Source organism: Rattus norvegicus, chromosome 5 (genome assembly GCF_036323735.1).
Source record: "Rattus norvegicus strain BN/NHsdMcwi chromosome 5, GRCr8, whole genome shotgun sequence".
Lineage (NCBI taxonomy): Eukaryota > Metazoa > Chordata > Mammalia > Rodentia > Muridae > Rattus > Rattus norvegicus.
In genome coordinates this window covers 127,565,980-127,580,908 of record NC_086023.1, presented here as the reverse complement: position 1 = coordinate 127,580,908, position 14,929 = coordinate 127,565,980, and the positions used below count along the sequence as shown (strand labels likewise).

Genomic DNA, 14,929 nt, shown 5'->3' with positions numbered 1-14,929 from the left:
CACTGCCCCCAGGGTAGAGTCAAGTTGCTTATGGACTCTGAGGATTACTGAGGCTCAATTACAATCTCCACTCTGTCCCTAGACATTATGCATTTATCAAGACCCAAGGCAGCACGACCACACACCTACCAACAGTGAAGATTACCATCTCTTTCCACGCAATGCCTTTCCTCTTGGTCTGCACAGGAGAAGTTCTTACTAACCAGTGAGAGAGAGCCCAGCTCTCATGACTCCCAGGGAAGGCTTTGTCCTCTTTTCTGTATCTGCTGCCATCCCATCTTGCATCCCATCCCATCCCCTGTATGGCTCTGGTTAAACTTGGCCCAGGACATCAGTAAAGCTGTGCTGAGAGGTTAGGAAGGGAAGGAGGTATAGAGAGCAGTCCAGGAGTCTCTTCAGAGGGAACCATTCTTTCTCCCTTCCATCGGGGGAACCCGGTGCCCCAGCTCCCACTTGGCAGGACAGTGCCCTGGTGAAGTCTGTCCCACAGCGTCCCTGCCAGGGCAGTGCCAGCTCTGACCAGACATGAGCCACACACCCGAGACAGGACCAGTTAATGTTTCACTGTGGCGCTTGCCATCCCCATGACAGACATCCCTTGGAAAAGGCAGTCTGGACACTTTCTCAGAGTCCTTGTTGATTTTATCTGATTCTCATTCCAACAAGGGAATCATTTCAATTCCGTTTACATTAAATTCAAAGGCTGTTTTCCTTTTGTTATTTTAAATTCGATTCAGAAGGTTGTGCTTTTTTTAAATCCTTAATGTTTTTCATATTCCACAGAGCAGTGCTGAGCTCACAGAGCTTGGCTGGTGTTCCAGAGTCCCTTGAGCCTGCAGCTGAGATGGGGAGCACTAGGGCTCCTGTACTCCAGCTTCTGATAGAAGCAGGACACAGTACCCACTCCACATACCCAACCATTTCACCCTCGCGACATGCCTCCCTTCATCCAGGCTCAGGGGACTGTGTGACTTGTCAGGTCTCACAGTTGGCCAAAGGGCAGCATACAGATCTGAACCTGGGTTTAACATAGGTATTGGCTACTGCCCAGCCTTGCTCACCAGCCCCTGGCTCAGGCTCAGGCTCAGGGTGTGTGTGTGTGTGTGTGTGTGTGTGTGTGTGCGCGTGCGTGTGTGTGTGTGTCCGTCCATGTGTTATGTGTATAGAGGTGCCAGGGGATAAAGTCAGTGTCTTTCTCCATCGCACCCCACCATATTTACTAAGTCAGGGTCTTTCACTAAGTGACCCTGCTGAGTCTGCTAGTCTAGCTGGCCTGTTTGCCCTGGGACCATCTGTCTCCATCTCCCGAGTACTGAGATTACACAGGAGGGCTACCGCGCCCATCCAGCTTTTACTAGTGTTGTGGGCAGCTCTGAATTAAAATGTGTTGGGAGGGGCCTGAGCAGGGATGCCAGGCAGGCAAAGGTTCAGGCAGGGAGGAGCCAGTACATGGCACTGCAGGCAGAGGCCTAACAAAGCCAGCCCACAGTAGAATCCTCTGTACAACAAACTTTCCTGTTCCTTTGGGGACCCCCACCCCAACACACACACACACACACACACACACACACACACACACACACACACACACACAATTCAAAAGGAAAATTGTCCAAAACATTCAGAATCATCTGTCACAGTTTCTTATGGGCTGTTGTCCCAAGCCACACGACATCCCAGTCACCCCCCTTCTCAGGTAAGACAATCTAGGCCGCGGGCCAGGCTTGCACCAGTCACATGCTGATGGCAACATCCAGGTACAAAAACTCTGAGTGCCAGCTAAGGGGGCAGATAGGACAGCATTAGAGTCTCTTCAGGGCCATGACTTCAGAGGGAACTATTTGGACAATGTGGTCCAGCCCTGGGACAAAGAGGCCCATGACTTTGCTCCTCTGCCACCAAGTCTCTCTGAGGGTTAATCTTCATGCCAACCTGATGGATTTAGAATCACCATGGAAACACAACCCTAGTGATGTTGAAGAAGACCCACCTTGGATGTGTGCAGCACCATGACATGGGCTGCGGCCTCAGACTGAATTAAAAAGGTAGGAGCAAAGTGGGTACTGGCATTTTTATCTCTTCTTTCCTGACTTCAACACAGTATAACAGCTGCCATCACATTATCACTCCTTCGTGAACAACTGTATACCATCTCAAACTGGAAACTCATCCCTAAGATTACTACTGAGTACCTTATTTTTACCGTATACCTTTTCAAACTGGAAACTCACCCCTAAGATTATTTTTGTCAGGCATTTTGTCACAGCAATGGGTAAAGTAATACAGTCTCTGAGACAACTGGCCACACCAGGAAGCTCCTGGGAGAACAGCAGGCTCAGGGAAGGAGCTGGGCAGGAAGCACTGAGTAGGGACGTAAGGGAAAAGCAGGAGTCAGCCAAGCTGAGAAAGACATTGCCAACCCAGAAACCAGAAGCCAAGGCCTAGAGGCTTTAAGAAGTGGGAGCCCAGGAAGGTCTTGAGGGACCAGAAGGAGGCAAGCAATACAAGACTGCTGGAACTCCCTAGGTGGCTCAGGCCCTGGTGCCTGCTCTGGCCTTGACTCCCTTGCCTCCTAGTGAGGTGGACAAGGGACTGACTGACCCCAGGAGAGGTTAGTGCTATGGGCACTCTGGATGCCAACTGGAAAGCTGTCTTTGATCAAAACCATCTCCGTACTCAGGCATCTCCCAACCTTGGAATGAGGTGATACTCAGGCCCCATTTCCATAGCAGGGTGTGACTTGGTGACCTGAGTGGAGTGTGGCTCCTCTGGGCTTCTAGCTGTGGAGTCCCCCAGGCAGAGGTGTTAAAGCACACACCACTACGCAGCCCTCAAACCTGGCTAGGAACTCCAACCACCATGCCAGAGGCTTGCTCTCAGGTAACTTTCTGTCCCTTCACAGAGAACAGAGAACCCACCAAGTCACAGCTAACTGTCTCTCTTGGTGACTTAGTGACCTGCCTCCCTATCTGGCTCAGCGCTCCTGAACCTAGCTGATCCCTCTCTGTGACCCCAGGACCCAGACAAGAGCCCCTGAAAGCTTACAGAGTAAGATTCGAGTTTGGATATGTACTTAATTCCCCATCCAGAGCTGTGGGAGGACATGTCCAGAGTCAGGCTGAGGCCTAGGTTCAAATCCTACTCCTGGTGTCCCAGCATGAGCGTGAATCTGCTGGCACATTGCTGTTCCCACTGCCCTCCCCAACTGTACAATGGGGACGCTGATCCCTATGTCCTAGAATACCCTTCCCATCTGCACAGTGGGACGAGATCCCTGTGCCCTGGATGCTCCAAGGATAGGAGTGGTGTGTGTGGGTGTGCACAAAGGTGTATGTGTGTGTGATGTGTGTTGTGTGCACACAGGTATATGTGTGTGAGTGTGTGTATATGTGGTGTGTGTATGCAGGTGTGTGTGGTGTGCATGAGTGTGTGGGATGTGTGTATGTGTATGTGCAGGTATGTATGTGTGCAGGTGTGTGTGTGTGTATATGTGTGTGTGCAGGTGTATGTATGTGAGTGTGTATGGAGGTGTGTGTGGGAAGGTGTGTGTGTATATGTGTGTACATGTACCTATGTGGTTGCATGTGGAGGCCAGGAGTTGACATCAGAATACCTTGCCTCTCCACTAAACCTGGAGGTTCACCATTTTAGCTAGACTGTCTGGCCAGGACACTTCTGAGATCTGCATCCACAGAATGTGCTGGTCCCCAGCGCTGGGCTTACAGATGTGTGTGGCCCTGTTGGGCTTTGATGTTGCTGGGGCACTGAGCTCAGGTCTGCATGGAGTAAATACTTTTGCCCACTGATCACCTCCTCGGCAATACCCAAGGATATCTATAGAGTCCTACCATCTTGATCAGCTTGGCTATACTTCTGGGTCAGCTACCCCTTTGGGAGTCAGACAACCCTTTCAGAGGGGTCACCTCAACCATTGGAAAACACAGATATTTATATTATAATTCATATCAGCAGCAAAATTGCAGTTATGAAGTAGCAGCGAGAATAATTTCATGGTTGGGGTGGTCACTACAACATGAGGAGCTGTCACAGCATAAGGAAGGTTGAGACCCGCTGATCTTGGCTCTCCATCCTTAGCTCCTGGCTCCCTCGCATCCCCATCACCTAGCAGAATTTGGCAAGACTTATTACTTACAAGCATGTGATAGCATGCTTCTCCCAGTGGCAGAATCTCCAAGTCACCTCAAATGGCTTCCAGCATAAAGTCTGGTTCACTAAGCGAGTCTGTCAGGGAGCGGGTCTCTCCTTGTCTGGGGGTTACTTTCTCAGCCTAAGCTTCCCCCAGTATTTGCTTATGTTTTACCCTGATGCATTTGCTGTGCAATCCTAGGCTCCTGGTGACCCTCTCTGGCTCTGGCTCCCCTATATTCTGTCTGTACATAAGGGGAAGGACCAACAGACCTGCCCGTCTAGACATTTCAGGGGCCCAGGGCATCCCTGGGATGAGGCTGTGATAGTGTGGTGGCGTTAGCCTCAAAATTAGGCTCAAAAGCCAGGAGCAGAGCATATACCCAGGCACTCCGCCTGCCAAGACTGGACAAGCACTGCTGAAGGAGGCTATGCACGGTAAAGGGTGGGGTACACCTAGGCTAGGTGACTGTAGCCAGTCTCTGAGGGTACCAGTTCCCCTTTCCCCCTTGACCTCCCATGTACTGTGACCCTTAGAGGCTGGCCTGCCCCTCTGGGCCTTGTAGTCTGCCCAGCTTTGTCCTAAGCTGATGCTCACACCAAGCTCATGCAAAAGAACAAGACTCTCAGAATGCCCGCCCCCCTTTACCCTCCCTCCCCAAGCACCAGAGATCAGTCGTGGGGGAGGGGCACAGCTGAAGCCAGGAGACTAGGAAGACTAGGAGTGGGCATAAATGTAATTCTCATGTGTGTGTGTGTGTGTGTGTGTGTGTGTGTGTGTGTGTGTGTGTGTCCTTCCAGAAACCCTTGGGGCTAAGTTTTGCCTTCCTTGGTTCACTCTGGCTCTAATGCTTAGCTATGTCAAGGCCACCATTCAAATGTACAAGGGGCAAGCAGGGTTGGTGTAAAAGGTAGAAGACTGCGGCTGACCTGGGCTGGGCAGGGCAGGGAACAGTTTCCCTGCTTTGATTTCAGCTGCTTACCAGCACCGGACAGACCTGTGTTGGCTCAGAGCAACACCAAGAAGGTTGTGATGGGGAGGAGTTCCTGCATCCTGCTAACAACAGGATTATCGCCTCATTTTATAAATGAGCGTTCTACGGTTCAGAGAGGGTAAGTCACCTGCCTCAGTTACAGAGCTGGCAAATGGCGGCTCTGCTCGTGCTCCCCCCGCCCCCATGAGGCATCACGGTGCTGTTAAAATTCTTCATCATAGAAAGGGCCTTTCTGGGCACCACTGTTGTTTTACAGAGCCCACGGCAGGGAAGGGCTATCCTGAGAAGCCATTGTTCCCCTCTCTGCCCCATGGCTGGCTGCTGGCTTCTGCAGCTCAGACAACGAGGATTCTGACTGTCTGGTGGAACCAACCTAAGAAAGCAGGGGACTAATCTTTTCAAAGTCCACGTCTTTGAGGCGCCTTGTGAGTATTTGGGTTGGACATAGGCTTGTTATGGTAACGCAGATGAAGCCCCGGATTTAATAAGACCGAGACAACAGGATATTGTAGGGAGATCTAGAAGCTTCCTCAGGCTGCCCGCTACTGAACAGGGCAGGACAGGGCCAAGGGAGGGCGGGGTTACCTGGAGGCCAGCCGGGTTTAGGACTAAGGGGCAATGGTGGGGAGCTGGCTCCTCTCTCCACACCCAGACTGCCTGGTATCCGATCGATCGGGCAGAGGCTCCACAGGCTAAATTTAAACCAGCTGCCAGCATGGGGGTGTTGCAGTTAGACAGGGTAAGGGAAGCTTACCTCATGAAAGCTGTGGAAATGCTGCTGGGAAGATACTAAAAGGATTAACTGCTATTTTAGTGGGCCATTTACTCCTCAATCAAAATGTCTCATCTATTTCCTGTCCTCCAGAGGCCTCAGGTCCAAGATTCATTTGTCTTGTACAGACATAGTAGCACAGGCCTGTCATGAGAAATTAATAATTTTACAGGGATGGGAGCTGTTTAATTCACCTGGGTGTGGGCCGGGGTTGGCCCACTGCCCTGGTTACCTACTCCACCATCGGGAGCAGCCTGGGGTGGGGCTCCACAGAGGCTCCCACTGCACATAGTCTCACCTGACAGCATCAGCCTGCAGGCCCCAGAGAAGCGTCTAAATTAACAAGGGCACTGCAGTGGACAGGGATGTGGGTTCAGTCCCACTCCAGTGGTTACTGGTGGTACAACTCTGGACAACTTACTTTTATTATCACTACTACCACTCTGATTCTTAGCCTCTCTTATCTTGTTGCTTCTAATATTATCTGTGTGACCTAGAGTCAATTGTGCAACCTCTCTGACTCTCTGATTTCTCATGTGTAAAATGGGGGTGAACAGTTCCTATCTACAGAGATGTGGTGAGGACCACATGGAGCTGTGAAGTCACTACTGTGCCAAGAGTGTGGGAAGCTGGCCAGACTTATCTGACCTCCGACCTTTGATTCTCCATATAGGAAAGCCCTGAGTTTCACAGTGTCTTGATAAAGACTAAATGTATCCCCCAAAGGCATCAAACACCAACCCCATGAAGCTCTCTGGACTCCCTTCCTATTCCTCTTCAAACTCCATGCAGGGATGTCACAGCTTGGTCCCTGATGGCCTGAGGACACATCCCTAAGGGTGTGGTGTTCAGGGCAAGGACTGTGACAGGACTAAATCTAGGCCCCCAGTGCCATGCAGAGGCTGGAATCAAGTGAGAACCTTGACCAGGGAGATCCTGAGGATGCTTTGAGCAACCAAGGCCCCAACTGGGCTCAAGGAAGGCCCAGGTCATCTCACTGGCCATTCCTAGATACTGGGAGTCTGCACGCAAGGCCCTAGCACAAGAAGGCTGTTGGCCACTTCAGGTTACTCCCTAGGTCCATTACAGAAACCATGGCTTCCCCATAGGAAGATGAGTGACAACTGAGTCTCTGTGCCTTGAGGGAAGACAGGCTGCCTCCTGCAGCCCTGGCCTATTGACTTGTTGATCTTCCCCATCTTAGAGAAGCACATCTTTCATTAGGCCGTGTGTCTTAAGACCCCACATCTTCAGGGACTAACTCAGCCATCAGCCCTCCTGCCTGTATACTCTCAGCCCAAAGACATCAAGTTAAATTCTCCAGCAGCTCGGTCCCCTTCCCCCGCCACACCTTTGTACAGCACAATAGCTCCTGAGCCCCAGCCTCTCCCTCCTCCTCTCCTCAAGGTTGCCCACCAGTAGCCTGTCTTATGAACTGACAGATTTCTTATCTTCAAGACGGGAGAGCACACTCAGCCTATGCCTGGTAGCTACGGAGGGAGACATGTGTAGTCCAAATGGTCTGCATTGTTTGTGCTGTATAGCACCCTCAAGCCCCGGTCCTTCATTCCCAGGCTTCTGCTTCTGAACGGGAGGGTGGAGACAGGGACTAAGAGCCCTCTTCTAGCCTCTGATAGGACTTTCTACTACAGCAACATGGATGTAGCCAGCCAGAAGGGCCCGAGGTCAGGGTACCTGCACCTCTCACACATGATTCTTTCTCTCCTTCTTTTCCCCAAAACCTCTGTCTCAACCTCAGCCAGACCCTGCTGGTGCTGTGCAGGGCCTTATGCTAAGTCCTGACCTCAGCTCCAAGCCTGCCCTAGGGACCCAGCACCTGTTTACAGAAGCCAACACCGGGAAGCTCAGAAGGTCTAGGAGCCTCTCTTGGAAGTACACTGGGTCAAGGCCAGTGCTGGAGGGCACACTCTCTACTTATCTGCCACTAAGGTGACATGGAAAAGACCAGTCTCGCCAGGCTTCCTTTAGGTTCAGAGAGCACACAGCATCAGGCTGCATGGCATGCTAAATTACATTTACCATCCATCTAAGGCTTCAATGTGGGGGACAGGGCACCTAGCAAGGATGAGGTAGTCCTGCCAAGGTTCCAGTGACAGAAACATGCATGGCGGGCGCATACACTGGTCACACCCACAGCCCTGGACTTTGGGAGCTCTCTGACTTGCTCCCAAGGTTAGGCAGTGGGTGGTCCTCTCTGTGGGAGACCGAGAGGGCCTGGCAGCCCGGGACTCACCATGCACTTGTTGGGCTTCTCGCCCGAGTGTACCCTCATGTGGATGAGCAGCTTGTAGCGGGCATTGAAGGGCTTGTAACGCCGCACACAACCGGCCCAGAAGCAGGTGAAGTCTTCGCCCTTGCGCTGGTCGATGTGGCTCTTCTCGATGTGCCGCACCAGCTCCTCCTGCTGCTCATAGGCTGCACAGCAGTCCACCCAGCGGCATGCCTGCCGACCGGCCGCCATCCTGCCCGCCAGGCCTAGCCCTAGGCCTCCAAGGCTGGGGCCAGTAGGCAACTGAGGCAAGGGGTAGGGAGGTGGCAAACCCTGCTGATGAGGAGCAAAGAGCTCTGAAAACTCGTCCATGGGCTCCTGCTTCAGGAAGCCTGACTTCCGGCATGCTTCAAGCTGCAAGCTGCCCTCCTGGCCGTCACTGGATACAGGCCCAGGCCCAGGCCCATGCCGTGATCGCTTGGGAGGACCCCCCAGGTCTCCCGGCAGAGGTGGGCTTCGGAGTCCGTTTACACAGCTAACCAGAGCTGTCTGGGAGGAGTGGATGACAGGATTGATATCTGAGGAGGCACAGGGTGAGGAGGAGGCTGAAGAGGTGGGGGGTAGGCCCAGGAGGCAGCAGCGTTTCAGGCTGCCCTCAGGGAGGTGGGCCTCGGGTTGGGGACCCAGGCTTGAGATGGGTTCATTGCCCACAAGGTAGCAGGAAGGTGCGGGGTTGGTGAGGCCTCGGCCTGGGAAGTCCAGGTCTGAGTGCAGACCCATGGACAATGGGGCTCGGCAGTGGGTGGGCAGGGGTGTGTGGGCGCTGACCATGGCCTGGTAGTCGGGTAGGGCTTCTTGCTTGATGTGCTGAGCTGCTGGGAGGCTGCCATTCGCATACGTAGCCTGAGGCCTGGGTGACCTGGAAGAAAGTGGACAGAGTGACTGTGAGAGGCAGGCAGGTGCTCTCTGCTGGAGAGGTCAGGCTCCCTGCCCTCCTGGGAAGTAGAGGCAGAGATAGGGAGGGGTCTGGGGAGAAGAGGAGGACAGAAGCCAGAACACAGGGAACACAGAACTGGTTGTGCCAAGGGTGGGGAAGAGAAATGAAGCAGAAGCAAGAAGGGTGTGGCCTGGAGGGATGCAGGAGGGAGAGGAGGCGGGAGGCTAACCAGGGAGCCCGGGAGGGCACCATCCTCTGCCAGACCCCCTGACTGCTGCTTCTGTCACCATCTTGCTTGCCTCTCTGGCTTCCCTGGAGCCAGCCTTGACCCTCCCCACTGGCCTTCAAGTGGGTTCTGTGGGCAAAAGGCTACAGGCCTCTTCAGGTCCAGTGGGGTTTAAATTCTTCCTATACGCCCCTTAAAATCTGACTCTCTACACTCATTCCCTCATTTAGTGACATCTGGCCCTATCCGGCTTGTCTTCCCACAGTTGGTGTGACTGGGTGGGAGCCCGAGGCACCGTCACAGCAAGGGGACAGGATTCTTGGCGGGATGGTCCAGATTTCTGAGCTCAGATGTGTGTGAAGCTGCAGTTCTCGGGAGAACCATCTGGGAACTGGGAGACCAGGCCTGAGGTTGGGGGTCAGTTCTGTCCTAGCTGGGCAAACTGGGGCAAATCACTTCATTCTGGGCAAGTTTGGGGTCCCTATCCACATCAACAGTGAAAGTGGAAGGATGGCAGGGTGGGCTGGCCACAGACAAGCACCCTTCAACCATCTTCACAGGAAATGGGAATCCCTGCATGGATCTGTCCACCAGTGTGGACAGTGACAAGGTAAGATGGAGGCAGAAATACCAGGGCTAACCTGTCACCAGAAGACTGAAAATGCAAGAGACATGGAGGGTGATGCTGGCAGAAATACCTTGCCAGTAGCTACAGGGCCTGGAGGTCTGGTTATATGCTCAGAGCCTGACTGATGAGCATGCCCTGTCTGACTCTGCTTCCTCATCCAGGAGACCAGAGCCACATTCTGTATGCAGAAGAGGGAAATGGCTGGGGTTAAGGGTCAGCCTGGGGAAGAGGGCTGACTAAGTGTGGAACCCTTATTCCTGCTTCTGTAAGACCACCGCCCCATGGCTCTCTCAGCCAGAGCTGAGCTCTCCAAGATGGCCTGGAGACCTAGCCCCTGTCCCCTCAGCTATAGACAATGGGTGAAGAGAATGGAGGGGAGGGGAGGTGCAGGAAGGTCAGTCGGAGCCAGAGGCACTCAGAGCTTGGCCTCTGACCCTGTATCAGAGCAGAGTCAGTGTCAGGCCTGGACCAGGAACCAAGTTTCCATCTCCTGTGCAGAGCTGACTGCACTCTCCTTGAATGGACGCACAAGAGAAACGTCTGCTCTTAGACACTAAGCAACTGCCCACTGAGCTCTTTTCCCTCCCAGCATCTCTGCTGAGGAGCAAATGTACGTCAATCCCCAGAGGCAGGGACAGGGCTGACTCCAGCCAGCAGCAGGTTCTACTGAAAGTCTGTGTGAAAGTGGCAGCTTTGTAAATTTAAGGAAAGGAAACCATAGCTGCTTTAACGGAGCACCACGCGGGCAGAGGCAGGCTGGCAGGGAGGGCAGTGGGAGGCATCAGCTTGGAGCTTTTGCCAATGTCTCCAGGTCAGTGAACTGACATCAGCAAAGGAGCGTGGCTCAGTAGGGGCTGAGTTAGGACAAGTGACAGCTATTTGAACAGCCTCAGTGGGGAGGGTAAGAGGTCCCAGCCTGAGGTCTCATGGGCGTGGCAGGGCCTGGCTTTTTGCTCCCTGCCCTGGGAGGCCTGACAAATGGTTCTGGTTGCCTTGGGGCTGAGCTCTACAATTCTCTCTAGAAATTGTGAGTCCAGGGCCCTAAGTGCACACGCAGTGGCTAAGAGCCAGATGCACCAGGTGCCCCACCCCCCAAGAGCTGACTCCTTCTTTCTTTTCTTTTTTTTTTTCTTTTTTCTTTTTTCTTTTTTCTTTTTTTCGGAGCTGGGGACCGAACCCAGGGCCTTGCACTTGCTAGGCAAGCGCCTACCACTGAGCTAAATCCCCAACCCCTGACTCCTCCTTTCTTAACAGTGGAATAACGGCCACGATGTTCTACTTGGTACAGGACCAGATCTTTAAGGAATACCTGTTCTACCCAGGTTCATATCTCAAAGCCACAGTGATGGACCCAGTGCAGATGGGTCTGCATGAGTCAGAACCCCATACTCTCACAATGCCATTACTGGGAAGCCAGCATTCCATCTGCCAAATGACTTTCTGAGAACCATGTCATTACTTTAGGGCATCAACGTTCTAAGTCAAAGATGTAAACCTCCTTTGACATTTGTCCTGGACTCTTTGCAAAGATGCTTAACTTGAGGAACCAGCTATTGCAGTAGAGATGTGGTGGGGGGCTAAGGGGGCCTCACACCTGGGGTGGGGGTCTATGCTTCTGTGGCCTAAAGCCTATAACCTGGGCTGAAGACTCTCTATTCAGTGCAATCACATCTTGGGCTGGCACAGCACAGCGTGCACCCCCTATACTACCCCTGCCTTCCCCCAACAAAGTGTCCTGCCTGAGTCTCAGTATCCAGACAATAGTCACACGTGACTGTCATTAACTAGTAGGCAGTTTGAAGACTAAAAGACACTTACTCCTGTTAGAGATTGGACTGCCCTCTCCCAATTCATGTGTTGGAAGCCTGTGTTTGGCGACAGGGCCTTTAAGGATGAAATTAAAACTAAATGGGGTTCTGAGGGCCCCAATATGTCTGATTCCCTTATAAGATAAGAGTATATCACACAGTTAAAGGGGTGGTCATCTGACTGCCTCACAGTTCCTTGAGGAGACAGGCCAGGAGAAAGCAAACCTGTCAACCCCTTGATCTTGGGCTTTCTGCCCTGCCAGAATTATGATAAATAAATTTCTTTTATTTAAGCCACCCAGTCTATGACATTTATTATGACAGTCTGACCAAACGACTGCATTCTTTCAAAACAGAAGCCTTTCAAAATACTCTTTCAAAAAAGAGGTGATATCAGAAAAGGCCACGGGGAGCTGAAATTCTCAGTGTCTTCCTATCTAATAATGTCTCCCACTGTTCTAGCTATTCCTTGCCCCCATCCCCAAGGACCCCAGCAGCAGCCCAGCACATGGCTGGGGTAGGCACAGCGTGGCTGGTGAAGCAGTGGGATATAACTAGTATCTGGGCTAGTACCCAGAGCCTCTCGCCTGTGAAGCAGGCTCCAGGCATGCCACCCCCAGGGTGAGCGGTGAGCGGTGAGCGGTGAGTGGTGTGCTTCCACGGAGACATGCAAGTGCAGAGAGCAGGGTCCTAGCAAAAGTTTCCACACTAAGAACTGTGAATTCTGTCTGGATTTCCTTTCCTAGTCTGCCCACAGCTGCCTTCCTCTGAGGAAGTTCCCGATGCTCTGAGAGAAGCCACCTCAGCTTGTGAAACAGGGACATGCATTTCACTTGAGCCATCTATGTCCCTTAGAAGCCCCTGGTCAAACAAGGAGAGCCTACACTAGGCACCTCTGCGTAGCAGACTCCGACAAGACCCTGGCCCTCTTGTGTCTCAGTTTCTCTGTGTGTCCCCTTAGCCAAGCAGACTAGGTGTGGTGGACAGAAATGGGCACATACCTGTTAGGGTGGGGGAAATGAAGCAGTCTCTCACAGACAGGGGGGTGACCCCGGGGTGGCGGGGTCCCTGCAGGAAGAAACAGACCCTGGTGGCAGGAGGGGCTGGGACCCTCGGCCAGGTCCAGGTCCAGCAGGCTCTTCTCTGAGCTGTGCCCATAACTCCCGTTCACTAGGGTGAAACAACAGGAAAGAGGAGACAGGTGAGTTGACAAGCTAGTAGGGAGTGCAAGGAGAGGATCGAGCCCCTGTAGCCATCTGAGCAACCCACATTTGAAGCTCCAGGACACCATATTTAATTCCCCAAACCACTTGGCAGAACTCCTCAGTTCTCAGGCGTGCACGCACAGGTACACCAATGCTCTAATGACTATTAGCAGACAATGGGTGTCTGTGAATTCAACACAACTGTTCTAGGAGCTCGAACACTGGTGAGCCAACTAGATGATTTCTGGAAGCTCACAAATACCACCTCACGGTGGGAACTGACCACATACAGACAAGACGCTAGGCAGGGGTTTGGGTTCTGATGTGCTGGACTTGTGGGTTGGGGACAGCCCTGGGTCTGCCTCAGTGGTTGGATGAACAATGTTTCACCAGTGGGTTCTGGAACTGGAAATGTTTTGGGTACATGTACCAAGAGGGGAGGTAACAGTCCAACTGCATCTGCTGCCAACTGGACCCAACTGGGGCCCTCTATCCTGCTTCCCAAATCAGACCATAGACAGTCTGGTTATCTATCTCTGTGCCCTGTGGTTCCTGATGGCCCAACTTCCCTATACTCCACACCCCTGCCTGCTTCTGTGAATGCCTCAGATGAGGCTGTGTTCATGGGTGACTCTAAAAATCCCATAAAGTGAATAAAATTGCCAGACATGCTTGCTGTAAGCCTCTCCTGTCTTCCCTCAGCACATTTGCTCATTGTCAGGGAAGGTATCCTTTAGGCTCTCTGTTCTAGGACCTTTATGGGTAATGCTTTGTGACCTGGGGAATCACAACATGAGCTTCCTCACTTCCCAGAACCCATTCTGCAACGTAGGCAAATCTCGATGTGTGCCTGACCCTGTGCTCCTCTGGGTACCATGGGACCCACAGTGCCAGCATCCATAGGAGCCCCAGGAATGGTGAGAATTCCTAGGTTGTACAGCACTTTGAAACCTTAAAATGCCTTGGAGATGGAATAAAATGTTACTAAGCCCAAGTAGTCCAAGTACTGTCAATTCTGAGCAAGAGGATGGGAAATCCCTACGCTAAGGACAATGACAGCAACGAGGTCACATGTGGCACGCTAGGAACAAGCCATGGGTTCCCCACTGCCTGCTTGTTTCTATTTGATACACGGGGAAACTGAGGCTCATGCACATTACACAGCTGGAAATCTGTGCTGGGCCCCTGTACTATAAGAAGTGGCCTTTTTTTAAGGCTACATCCTCAGTCCTAGCTCAGCTGACACTGTCTCTTTAGCACAGGCTATCTCTGTGCCGATGACAGACAGTACCGTCTCCTGGCCCTGAACCCACTTTATAGTGTGCAGATTTCAAGGCCCTGGATTGGGTGAGGGCTCAAAATAACATGTGTTTCATGCCATTTCCCTGGCGGCCCTGACCTGTCCCGCTGCGCGGACCGCTGGCTCTGCTGGCTTCGGCAGCTGCCCAGCCTTTTTAGGGTTATGCTTTAATAACTTGGTTGCTTTTTAATTAAAAAGAAATCCCTGGTAACAAATGGGAATGGCCCGAGTTAATGAGAGCAGGCTGCAGCTCATTTAACTCCGGCTCTGCTTGGCCGTCCTCGCCTTTTCCAGATCATTTCTGCATGCAGTTTTATTGTCCCATTGAGGCAAACCATGGGACCAGCCTCCAAAAAACTGTGGATAATTTTATGACCATTAATGGCATTTGGAGCAGAGAGCATCACAGGGGGTTGTTCTGCCAGGACCTCTCCCGGATCCTGGAGGTAAGGGTGGTTCTAAGCTTCCCTCTAGGACCTCTTGAGCGCTCTGGGTCATGTACCTCCTCCTGCAAGCACAAAGCAGAGTGCAAAGAAGGAAGGTAGATCCAGGGAGCACCAGTGACTGCCCCAGGGAGCACCACTGACTGCCCCAGGGAGCACCACTGACTGACCCAGGGAGCACCACTGACTGACCCAGGGAGCACCACTGACTGACCCAGGAAGCAGTGGTGATAGGCTGC

At 52.5% G+C, this 14,929-nt stretch overlaps 1 protein-coding gene across 2 annotated transcripts in view; it reads right to left on the bottom strand.

Moving 5' to 3' along the window:
- The window catches only part of Glis1 (GLIS family zinc finger 1), a 189,996-nt gene that overhangs the window by 60,021 nt on the left and 115,046 nt on the right, over nt 1–14,929 (bottom strand). For both annotated transcript variants that reach the window (XM_006238561.4, XM_039111146.2), the window contains exons 3-4: nt 12,744–12,912; nt 8,168–9,062 (exon numbers count right to left, since the gene is read on the bottom strand). In XM_006238561.4, coding sequence (XP_006238623.1) covers nt 8,168–9,062; nt 12,744–12,912 — 1,064 coding nt within the window. The remainder of the gene's footprint in view (nt 1–8,167; nt 9,063–12,743; nt 12,913–14,929) is intronic.